Genomic DNA, 12,863 nt, shown 5'->3' with positions numbered 1-12,863 from the left:
GTGGGTGTTCTTGGTATTTTGGATTAAAATGAACAATGGCTGGCTATTCAGGCTGTCTAAATTAGGCTACAGCAAAGATGATAAGAAAATTCCCCAGAGAAAATACTAGATGTGAAACATGGGTGACAAATAAAGTTTACACAAAACATTGCATCATTTTCATCAAAAGAATCAGGTTCTGACACCATCTGTGTGACCTTGGACACGTCACTTAACCTCCTTGGGCCTAGGCTTCTTTATAATAAGATGGAGAATAGTAACAGCATCTACCTCTCATGACTGTTAACAGGATTAAAGACAAATTAAAGTAGGGCTTGACACATAGTAAGCCCATAATAAATTAATTTATTGATTATTGTAATTACTATTTTTAAAGAATACACACACACATACACAGATAAATGGAATTAGTGGTTGTGTGAGCTACCATAATCATATTCTTGTCCTTTTTAACCTATGGCACTGGAATATACTAAATGCAGAGTATTTGTCTACTTGAAATTTTTTTTTTTTAAGTCACTGGGTTTCAAGATACTGAAAGTATGCCATGATGTTCTTTATTGCTGAATTTCAATAAAATCAATCAACTCTTTCCAAATAATCTGAAAGCAAACAAACACAGCATGCTAAATGGTTTATTTTAGGAGAAATCATCACTCTATATTTCTTCACAATCAAGACAATCATTGTAGCTATTAATGGTAATGTTTGGGGTTTTCAGTTTGCAAAACACTTTCAGTGCAATGGTGAGAAAGCTCCTCCTATCTCTTGCTTTTTCTTACTTTCAATTCTCCACATGAAGAGCCACATTTTTCACTGTACTTGGGAAGACCAAAGGGGAGGCACCCACAAGTAGCAGCACCAGTACTATTACTTTTGTTCACTGTCTTACAAGTAGTTAGAAGCAGCAAAGAGAAATGAAGGTCTTTTTTTCCTAAACAAATGCACAGGAAACCGAAAGAAATCATGTTTCACAATTTAACCACTTAATGTGGTTAAATTTCATTAGTATAAACACTGCTTGATTACTGTCATTTAATCTTTAAGGTGCTGACAGGGTTCTACAGAGAATTCCAAACTTACTGACAAAGGAAGAGTTGCTCCCAAGATCTCTCCCAGTCTTTGATGAAGCAATTGCCACAGAACTATGCTTTTCTAATAGAGGATTCTCTCATATGAAATCTTATTTTGCAAATCAGAAATATAAAATTTTGACAGATCAATGAAGGAGGTCAAGTCAACAATAAGAATGTTTCTTTCACCTTCAAGAATCAAGAACTAAATACAGAATCACAGACTTGTGAGCCCTGAAGGAACTAGGCTTCAAAGGTGTTTAATAAACTGCAAATAATCATAATAGTAATAACAATACAAATAAAAGAAGGTATTTTCAAGATTCAGTCATCTATAATGTTATCAAAGACAAGCAAATGAAAGAGTATGTCAAATATAACTGCATAGAATTTGGAAGTCCATTTGATTCATATTCATTTCTCAAAGAAAATAATTTATGGTTTTATAAACTGTTATTTGGTCTTAGTTTATTCTTTATACACTAATGGTGCAATATATCTTTGCCAGTAAAACACATCTCATAAATATAACAGGAGCTGTGAAACCTTAAAGGTTTATATCACCCCATATAGAAAATCGCTTGCTATTTAGGACCCTTTGTTTCCAGGGATGAACCTATCTTTCCCCTATACAGATGTGACTTCTGTTCTCACTATCATAAATAAGGCCAAATCCAAAGTCATGGAAACTGGCCCACCATTTTTATTAAATGTTTCATTCATTAAGTGTCACTGATCACTGTTGAGTGGCAGTTATTTCTTGGCACTGAGGAGCTTATATCATGCAATAAAAAAAATTCACCTCTAATCCTCTGGGGCATGAGCCTAAGATCTTTGTTTAATGAAACAGATTACAACATAGAACTCCATATTGCCTTTAAAATATGAGCTTTTAGAAGAAAAATGTCTGTGGAAGAAATTAAATTAAGAAGGATGAGAAGACAGTTATAAAAAGAAAGGGCAGAAAAGATGGTAATTCACCATTGAAGAAAATGCTGGGAGATAAACATCTGCAGTAGAGTTCAAACCACAGCCCCAGTCACCACGGATGGCAATTGTGAATGACTTCAGAAATGGACCCTATGATGTCAAGTTTCTAGCTTGCCTGGAACTTTGCCAAGCACCCTTTGATCTGATTTTATCTCAGGCCTTATTCCACAAAGTCCCATATCACCAGTAGCCTTGCAACTGCCCCACTTGTCTGGGTGTTACTTCCATATATGCTCATTCCGGCTCAAATATTGTATGACAATCATTATTAGAAGGTTCTACGAAATAGGCAATCTCCTTTCTATACAAATTAGAAACTTCATTTACAATAAAAACACTTCGTAAAAAGTGACAGTTTCCTACCTTGAATACCTCAAGCTGCTGATTAATTGCCTCCGTTTCCATACCAACAGGACCTTGTGACTCTTCATGTTCTTCGGCTTCCTGGAGCAGAGTAGAGAATTCTTTCCATTTGCTGTAAAATTCTTCAAGACGCTTAATTGTCCCTTCAACCTGCTCTTCTCTGGCTTGGGCTCGGTCCAGTAACTTGTTGCATTGTTTGCTTAAGGCCTCCAAGTCCCTTTTGATTCCAATAAGGTCAGGAGAGGTTTCTTCTGTGGCTAACATCATCTTGCAGGTTTTATTGGCATTGTCGTTGCTTGCTATGAGGGCTCCTAGTTTCTTTAGAAAGGCTTTAATAGTTTCCTTTTGCTTTTGCAATGTTTCTGCATCTCTCCCCACTGGAGCCATGCTATCCAGTTCATCATCAAACTCTGCAAACTGAGAAAACATTTCTCGAATGGTATTCTGGAAATGCCCAATGCCCTGAAGCTTGGTTTCTAAGAAAGAACACTTTTCATCAACCTGCTGACTTAGTGCACTATGCTCTTGAGCTATGGTTTCCACTTGTAATAAAACATCAGAGGTTCCCTTTGAGTCTGAGGCCTCTACCACAAGGTCCTGTGCAAGTCTTTTAGCCAAATCTACCTGATGCTTCAAGGCCTGAAGTGATTTCTGCTGAGTCTGCAACATGGTCAGGTATTTGTTACTGTAAGCCTGGGGTCCCAGGGAATCATGGATATCTAGCTGCTCCTTTGCACAGTGAAGCTGCCTTTTAGATTCTTTGGAAACTTCTTGAAATTCTTTAAACTTCTGAGCCATGTTCTCTAGAGAGAATTTCTTACTGTGAAGTTGTTCAGTGACCATGTCCACCTTCTGGATCAGTGACTTATTCTCATCTGTAACAACTTCTTTATCTATCTCACAGACACTGAGCAAGCTATTGGCTGTGTTGTTCAGTAATTCTACCATACCAAAGTGTTGGTCCATTTCCTTCTGCAGAGACTTTAACTTGGCAATAGAATTCTCTCCTTCAGCAGGATCCAAGCAAAATTTTATTTCCTCCAGGTTGTTTTGGCATTTGTCTATCCATGGCCAGAGAGTCTCTACTTGCTCTTTATACTTAAGGGCTTTTTCCAATGAATCTTTTAACTTGTTTTCTCTTTCTTTCACCTCCTTTTTAAATGTATCCCAATTGGTTTTAATTGTATTAAGCTGTAACTGTAAGGCTGCCTTCTCAGACCCTTGGGTTTTTAATAACAGATTTTCACCTTCTGCAATAGTTTTTTCATAAATATGAGACTGAGCAGTCAAAGTTTTACTAAAGTCTTTATGATCTTTAATTAATGACTCCAAGACATTGAGTTTGGCGGATATTGGATGAGACTTGTTTTGCTCTTCTTTCTTTGTATCTAGCCAAGCCTGAAAATCTCTAGACATTTGCTGAAATTGATGAGAGCTTGCACAGGCTGACTGAAGGTGCTGGACATGACTCTCTAGAAATAAAATTACAAGATATGTTTATTTTACATCAAAATGTTAATTTAATCTATGAAAAGCCAAAATAAAAATCTCTGAATATATAGAATTGTAGAAAAGCAAGGGCTTTTAGCATTGACTATAAGAACTACAAGTGAACTTAAGACATTGACAAAGGGGAAAAGAGGTAAGAGGTAGGCACAAGAAAATACACAATCAAGAAAAGATGCAGGAGACAGATGAGAGGGGGAAACAAAGAATAAGGAAATAAGTAAAAATGCGTCAAAGTGCAGGGAGTGGCCACGCCACACATCATCTGCTGTGCTGGTGTCTTCTCTATTCTAGTATGGAGAAGTGATGATGGCCAAGTTCTCAATTATGTTGAAAAATAATCCATCTCTTATCAAATAAGACTTTTTCACATCTATGACTTTTTTTTTTTTTTCTTTTTTTTTTTTTCTAGGCAGAGGCTTACTCTGTCGCCCAGGCTGGAGTGTAGTGGCACGATCTCGGCTCACTGCAAGCTCCACTTCCTGGGTTCACGCCATTCTCCTGCCTCAGTCTCCCGAGTAGCTGGGACTACAGGCGCCTGCCACCACGCCTGGCTAACTTTTGTATTTTAGTAGAGATGGGTTTTCACTGTGTTAGCTAGGATGGTCTCGATCTCCTGACCTTGTGATCCACCCGCCTCGGCCTCCCAAAGTGCTGGGATTACAGGTGTGAGCCACTGCGCCTGGCCATGTCTATGACTTTTACATATTATGGAGGCAACATAATGTAACACATAAAAACTACATGAGTTTGTATCTTGGTTTAACCTCTTCAGAGTTGGAAGACCCCAGGCAAACGATTAAACCTCTAAGCCTAATTTCTACCACTGTGAATTGACAATATTAATGGTAGGTGCTGTACAGATTATAGTACATGTAAAGTTCTTAGTTTAATACCTATCACATAAAAGTGTTCATACCATTAAGAATAATAATGATAATAGCTGATATTTACTGTTGTTAATATCATGTCAAACAAAGGAATAAGTCTGAAACAGTTGCTGTGATCAGTAAATCCAACCAATTAAAAAGCATAACTTGAGTATTTACTAGGTGCAAAAAACTAGAAACTTTTCAAACAGAACAAACTTAACAAAATGTGCCTTTCTTCATCAGGGCTTTCTGAATTCTAATAACTCACTGCTACCTCTGACAAATATCAACACATCTGCCACAGAATTATAGCCACAGTGAGAGAGGAAAATAGTGACAAATGCCTCTCTTGCACACATTTCTCTAGAAAAGTTTTCTATGACCGAATAGATAAAGTAACAGCAGATGACAAGATAATGCAAAGCCTTTTACTAACTATTCATGTTTTTTTTCTGGCAAAATAAGACTGTCATACAGCAAAAAACATTTACATCTTTTAAAAACCAGTTTGGGGTACCTGAGATTTTAATAGGCTTTCAGGAAGTCAATTTTGCCAACAGATTATATGTGTAGAATGACCCTAACATTACATATGCCTATGGATACAAAACTACTCTCTGACCTCCTGTATTCATCCTCCCCTTCACTGATGTTAACAGTGGGGCAGAGTCTCTTTGGGGTCCTGGATTATTGGCAACATCTTGGAAATAAGCAATACATGACATCTATTTCTGACCAGGAAATACATGTATTAAAAGTAGACAAACCTGCTTTCTGTTCAATATCCTTAAATGATTTTAAGATGCCTTCTAGCTGCCTACTAAGTTCTGCTTTCAAGTACTCTTCTTTAACCAGTGCTGACAAATCCTCACAGAGTGCCTGGGCCACTTTTATCTGATTCTTTTCCTGCTGTATTTCCTGCTTCATTTTTTGGGCTGTTTCCAACTGTTGGTTCATAGCGTCAGGGTGAGTGCTCACAGCCAGACTGCTGCTGAGTTTATTATCCAAGTCACTCAGTTTATCAGAAAGGCTTCTCAGCAGGCTTTGATACTGTGTGCTTTTAACAATGGCTTGGTCAATCCAGTCACATCTGTCACTCAGTTGCCCTGTTAGGCTATCCCATTTTTGGGTCACAGCTGCCAGTTGCTCTTTCACAATCCCATGTAAAGAAGGGTCTTCTCCAGGTCTGCTCAGAATGCCCTGACCAGCAGCTGTGAGCTGTTCATATTGAGGTTTCCGAGTGGCGAATTCTTGCAGCAGAATCTAAGGTAATAAGGGTAAATAAACACAAGTTATTATATGATTGATTGTAGAAAACGCAGATTTGGTGTCCAAACAGACAGAAATGGTAATTATTTCTCTAGTTTCTGTTTTTTAGTTATTACTTTCCTACTTTTACTTAAAGGGCAGTACAATTATCTTAAATCCAAAAGCTATGGTGCTTCACAGAGATATCCTGTCTAGACTAATCCCATCCCCTAAAGGAAAACCTGGACAAAATGAACAAAATTCATGTGTGAATTTTCATATAAAAGAGAAACACTGCTGTTAGACAAGTTCACACTGCACTTACACCAAATTTGTTTTACCCATTCACGTTTTGTCTTTGTAGGATTTTGGAATACCCTATGGAATTTTGTATTAAAGAAAACGCACAGTGATAAAGGTGTTAGAATATATTAACTCATGATACACTGATTTACAAAGGTTTTTGTAACATAAAATTTATTGATGTTTATAGTCTTTATTATAAAGGTTTTAGCCAACAAATCATGCTGCTCAGAATGTACAGACTCAACCTGACTCATAAAATGAATGATCCAAAAAATTTCATTCTTTTAGTATCATATTTTATCTATCTTTTATACTTTTATCTATATTTTATTTATCTGTGTATCTCTGGGAGACTACCAAGAGTAAAGGCAATTATTTCTCCCCAGATATTTACTTTTATCTTTTGTTTTTATTGTCTTTGGATTATGAACAGATATGAACTCAAACATCTGACTTTTACCAAAACTTACTTGAATTTTCAGCTTATAAAACAGCCTCCCTGCTCTAAAGCCAGTACTCATCCATTAAAAAAACTAACTGAAACCACCACTGAACTTCTGCTATTACGCCTGACTATAAAAACATTAAACATTAAAAAATAAAACTCTTCTTTTGGATTTTTTTTCCCTTGTGGATTTATCTGCTTTGTAACTAGACTAATCTAACTAACACCCTGGGTTTCAGGGTTCCCTCTCTGCTTCCCTTATTCTTTGTCCTCTTCTTGTTCTCTCTGTCTCCCATTAGAACTCAACTGCATGAGTTTTACAAGTTTCATTATCTACTACCATAATCAAAATAAATAAAACCTCAAAGGAGTAATTTCTAAACAGTAAAAAGTATATACTAGCCTCTCATAAAGATATTACTTAATTGCATTAATACTTCAAAGAAGGCCCTTTTAACAGGATCTGTACCACCCACAATATGACTGCAATAATCAGGAGACTTGGCCCATTCATGGGCTTCAAGGAGGCCTCTAAGATGCCTCATAGCTTTAGTTCTCTGGGGGATTCCCCCTAACATCAGGACAGTATCTTATGGGCATCTGAAACGTTACACATATACTGCAAAGCAGTTACATAAAACACCTACTGACCAAAGTTAATATATTTATAATGAAAACATTGGTCTCAGTAACTCAAATTGCTGTGCACGAGAGACAGGTTATTAGGTAACACTCACCTGCACCTGCTGCCTTTGTGTGTTTAGCATATTTGGGTCAATTGACAAGGGCCCAAGAACACTGACCATAAGTTCTTTTTCCACAAGCCACTGTTTCAGTTGGGCCTCTACAGTCTGGAACTGGGTTAGATTATTGGAGGATTCTTCCAGTTTTTGTTGTCTATCAATTGTTAATTGATTGAGTTCTTGCCACTTAGAATCTAAAAGAAAAAAAATGAAACTGGTATTTGATTTTTTTTGCATTTAACGTGACTATGTCTATGAGGACTGTATGATATGATTCAAAATGATATATAATGGCTATAATCCCATTTTTACGACTCTTGTTACATAGTTACTTAAAGGACTAACCTAAGATTTTATAGGTCTGATGGTTGTATGTCAACTGAAGTATAGGGAAAACAATTGTGAATATGATTTTAGAAGATATTGTAGAATATGGAATATTCATTAAAGCAGACAGGATTCTGAGATCTCTCGTTCCTTCTATAAGTCCTATAGAGTGTTTATTAAACTATGACTTACTAAAACAATGAACAATAATCCTCTTAATATAAAATCTTCACTTATCCATTCTAGGCAAATTGCTCCCACATTTGTATATCTATCCCCAATTATTCTTTCCCATTCAAATTACACATTAACAACCAGCTGCTGGAAAGTTCCAGTAGGAAGTCTCACCAATTAAACTCAACATTAAAAAATAAAACTCATTATATTCTTCTCAAAACTGGTGGACTTGTATGACTTTTAGATTTCTTTCAAAGGTTATGTCTTCTCCCATGTCATAAAGATGCAATAATTCAGTAAATGCTTTTATGAGCTTCCTAACTCTATTATATCCTTGATCATAAAACCTTAAAGCCCTCCTTTACATTCTCAATGCCATAACTCCATCTTGGCCTTCATCATATTTTTTTTTAATTATTTGTATTTTTAAAATTGATATATAATAGATATGTATTTTTAGAATGCATGTGATAATTTAACACAATCCATCCAGGTGATGAGCTAACAGCATCATGATTTACCTAGACCAGTAGTTCTCACACTTGAGCTGCATTAAGAATCACCTGGAGGCATTTTTAACACAGATTTCCAGGCTCTACCTTGAGTTTTTGATTCAGTAGGTCTGGAGTAGTATCTGAAATTCTGCACTTCTAAAAAATTCCCAGGTGATGCTGTTGCTGCTGATCCCAGGAGCACACTGGAGAACTAATGACCTAGTCTAGCAGTCTTCTAACTAGTATCCCTGCTATTAGTGTTTCTCAACTGCAAGCCACTTGTTTCTAATACCATTTCCCTAAACAATGTCACTTTTAAAACTGTCACTTCCCTGCTCAAATCCTTCAACAACTAACTCCTTGTTACCTAGACAATAAAATCTGAAGACCTTTGCCTGATATTCGAGGCCTCCCACAATCTCTGAAGGTTTGTACTCTGAGATGATCCTCTAATCTAGCCCTGATGATTTCACCCTTGTAATCCAAACAGGCTTCTGCTCACACAGGTCCTGTACCTGAGATTCTATACCTCCTCCCCATACATCCCAACCCTATCCTTCCTTTACATTCCATTGGATTTACCCTTGCTAGGAAGCCTTTTCTGTTCTCTCCATCCTCAAGACAGTATGCTCCCTGTAGTCAAGGGTTACTGATCAGAGCACTTCTTCCAGCACTTCAACACAGTCACTCAATAAATATTCACTGATGGTGTGATCAATTGATTTGAGAGATTTTTCATTTAGCATAACACACTAAAGGGATGACTTTAATAGAACACAATCACTGAAACCTTATCTAATAAATCATTCCATATGACATTTTCTGGTCAAACACAATCTCACAACAAAATAATGCCATTAAAACAATAAATCAGGAAGGAAAAATATAAAAGCTCATCAAGAAGGTTTTCTGAACTACATATTCCTCATTCCCATTCCTATTCTAAAATAGTTTTTTTTACATGATATTACTTGGGTTTGCTAATACTCTCCCCAAGTAATTCTGAGATCCTAGAAGACAGCCACTGAATTAGGGGCAAATCAATTACAACTTGATAGGAATCTCTAAAGTTGGATTAAATATATCTCTGAACATGAAGATCCCTTAGGGTAACCTTTATCAAACTAAAATATACTTAGAGATTTCTACATTTATCATAGCACACCTGACTCTAAAGGAAGGACAATATTTAGTAATGGAACAATTGAAAGTAAAATAATTATTATAATCATAGTATATACTTACATAGCACTTAATATGTGCCAGGTACTATTTGTTTGAGGCACATACAACTTAACTTATTGGGTTCTCCAAATGAAACTATGAAGTGGGGAAAATTATTACCGTTCTCTTATACTCATTTTCTTTTTTCTTCTACCCCCTTTACACTCATTTTCTACATCATGATAGTAATAAAAATTGGTAAGACAATAGGGCTTATAAAGAAAATTCTGTACCTCTGAGGAGCAGTGTATACTCCTCTGTTTACACAAGGACAGAATGTGGGTAGGAGGATAATTTTGGATAAAAAATTGGGGAAGAGCAGAAGAGCAAAAAGCATGGAGCAGGAGGGGTCCCAGAAGTAACTGCATGAAGGAGAAGGGAGCACACCTTTTCCAGATGAATGAAAGAAATATTTAAAATATAATACAGCTTGAAAATATATAAAGCATAATAAAGCACCAAAAGCTAGTAAAAAGTAAAGAAACATTAATGACAACAGGTACTCAATGCACAGCACTTCATTAACTAGTATCTACATTCTTCATAAAAATAAATTTAATTACTGTGTTTACCATAAAAAACATAAGATATGCCAATTTTCTGCACAATATAATTTGAAATGACACTTTATGCAAAAATTGATTCTGAAACATTAAAGCAAATCCAAAAATAAGTGACTCTGTTGAATGTTTTCTGATAAAGATTATGATTAACATGAAAAATGATTGCACTTTTCTTCACAGGCGTTCATCTAAGTAACGCAACATACCTATTTCTGTCAACATCTGTTTCCATTTGGGGGCCTCAGGAGTATCTGGGTTCTCCTCCAACAGCTCTGTCAACTTGTCTTTCAACTCCTGTACTTTGTTTACATTCTGCTTCAGTTCTGCCTCAAATGACTAACAAGGGAAAAATAATAATAAACTATGTGAACAGCAAAAGACAAAAATACAATTAATGATAGAGGATTTTTTTTCTCTAGAATGACCAAAAGAGGAAAAAAATCTACTGTTAAATGCTGTGGTGGGTGAGGGTCTGGATTTTGCAATTAATTATTTTCCTTTCCTCTTCTTAGCTCGTGTTCAACTGTGTGATAAAGGAATCCCCACAGAGGAACACTATGACTATGGAGATAATGACTCTTGTCCCCATTAGTGAGAAAGAATTTCATATTTTCAAACAAGCCACTCTGGAATAAAGAAAGATGACATCAGTAAATTTTAATAAGTAAGAAAGTCAGTCTTAATAAAGGCTGCCAGAAGTGGAGAATCTACATGTGAATAAGCACTTTTTTTGGTCAACACATTATAGAATTCAAATATAGGTTGTTAATTTGTAGAAATTTTGCCATCATTGCCACCATTATATAAAGCCATTTTCCCAACCTTGGCAGCTGTAGAAAGAAATACCCTCTATTAAAGAAAAGGAAGGCATTAGCTACCCTATTTTTATACTACAGAGAGTGGATCCCTCATACATTTAGCCCTTAAATAAATCTTTTCTAATAGCTGACTGGTTAACATCCCAGGCTTACACTGATTTAAAGGTGGCAAAGTAGCTTACACCAAATAGTTTGCTAATCTATAACGTGGCTGTGCCCAAAATTTTAAAAAAGTAACTATTATTATCAGTCTCTACAGAAAGGCACATTAAACAAACTGTCAAATTATGTGCTAAAGTTTATAGAGCTAGAAAACAGAACAGAGCTTCTGACTACCAGAGCTCCATTCCAACTGCTAATCCATTCTCTTTCATGTCTTCCATAGGTGCAGCCACAGAATATACCTTATTCTGCTCAACTTGAGTCTTCACAGCTTCAGTATCTGTAGGTGCAGGTGTCTGATGCCATTTCGTTGCAGTTTTGTTCATTTTCTGTAACCACTGCATCATTGCACTTGATTCTTCCTGAGCCTTTTGCAATTTGGAGAGTTTAGTGTTCAGTTCTGCTATTTTGTCCTTGAGTAAGAGGCCAAGATCTTCATAATCATGACTTATGTCAGTCATGTCCTTTTTAATGGATGTTAAACCTAGGAGTAAGAAAAACAACTATATTGACATATTTTCAGGACATTCGGAGCAGAGGTCTAGAAATAAAAGTTTTTTTTACATGATATTTTATAACATCTAGTTTGTCACTATTAAGCCTAGTATGATAAAGTCATAAATATTTTAGAAATAAAAGGTTGGATCATCTTATAATGCTATTTAATCACAAATAATTCAAGAAAATTGCATAATACAAGTAAAATAAAAAAGATATTTTAAATGTAATAAAAAACACAAACCACAAAATGTTCCTTAGCAGTATCTCAAACACCAAATTCAATAAATCAGGTCAAATAATGTTATCCCACGTGACAAAATATCTCAAATTAACCAAAAAGCAAGCAACAAAACCAAGAGTCAAACTGAATACCTTGATTTTATTCATTTCAGATACACAAAACTGCATAAAATGTTATATAAACATAGTATTTATGGAGATTGTGACTATTAGATCAAATACCATTGTAATTCAGGCTTGAAATTTCAATATAACTACTGTTTGCCTCTAAGATTTTCTCTCATTAAAAAAATACCAAATTACATTAATCAATAACAAATTAAAATTAACATTCACCTTTATTTGCCCAAAATTCCTCAGTATTTGTGGCTGTTCCTTCACCATTTAATATTGCTCCACCTGCAAAAATATTAACACTAAAATAATCACAGAGTTTCATAGCATTTCTATACATTAACAGTAGATGGCATTAAATTAAACCCCATCAACAGTAATCACTTTAAAATGTTACTGCTATTTGAAAACATAAAATACTGACTCAACTTCAAAATCAAATGAATGTCCAAAATTTAAATATCAAACAATATCCTCTCTTTTATGTAAAATTTATTCTTAAAGTATTGTCTTAAACACTACCATTTCAGTATGTTTATATTACATAATCATTAAATATTAATTCATAAAAATTTTTGTGATGAAATCGCTTTATCATAAATTCCTCTATTCTAGGAAGAGTCATATTTATTAAATTGCATTTTAGAGCAATAAGTGGAAGCTTAGTGTTTTTTTAAAATTTATATTTATTTTTATT

General features: G+C 35.3%; 1 protein-coding gene across 1 annotated transcript in view; it reads right to left on the bottom strand.

Annotated features, from left to right (window-relative positions):
- DST (dystonin) overlaps nt 1–12,863 on the bottom strand; it is a 387,485-nt gene that overhangs the window by 92,988 nt on the left and 281,634 nt on the right. Inside the window, 6 exon segments of the mRNA XM_017893233.1 lie at nt 2,427–3,898; nt 5,572–6,067; nt 7,541–7,740; nt 10,538–10,667; nt 11,554–11,795; nt 12,389–12,451. Of these exon segments, the coding sequence (XP_017748722.1) occupies nt 2,427–3,898; nt 5,572–6,067; nt 7,541–7,740; nt 10,538–10,667; nt 11,554–11,795; nt 12,389–12,451 (2,603 nt within the window).

This window comes from Rhinopithecus bieti, unplaced genomic scaffold, assembly GCF_001698545.2.
Source record: "Rhinopithecus bieti isolate Rb0 unplaced genomic scaffold, ASM169854v2 scaffold_23303, whole genome shotgun sequence".
NCBI lineage: Eukaryota > Metazoa > Chordata > Mammalia > Primates > Cercopithecidae > Rhinopithecus > Rhinopithecus bieti.
Note: the sequence above shows the minus strand (reverse complement) of the source record. Positions and strands in the feature narration are given on the sequence as shown.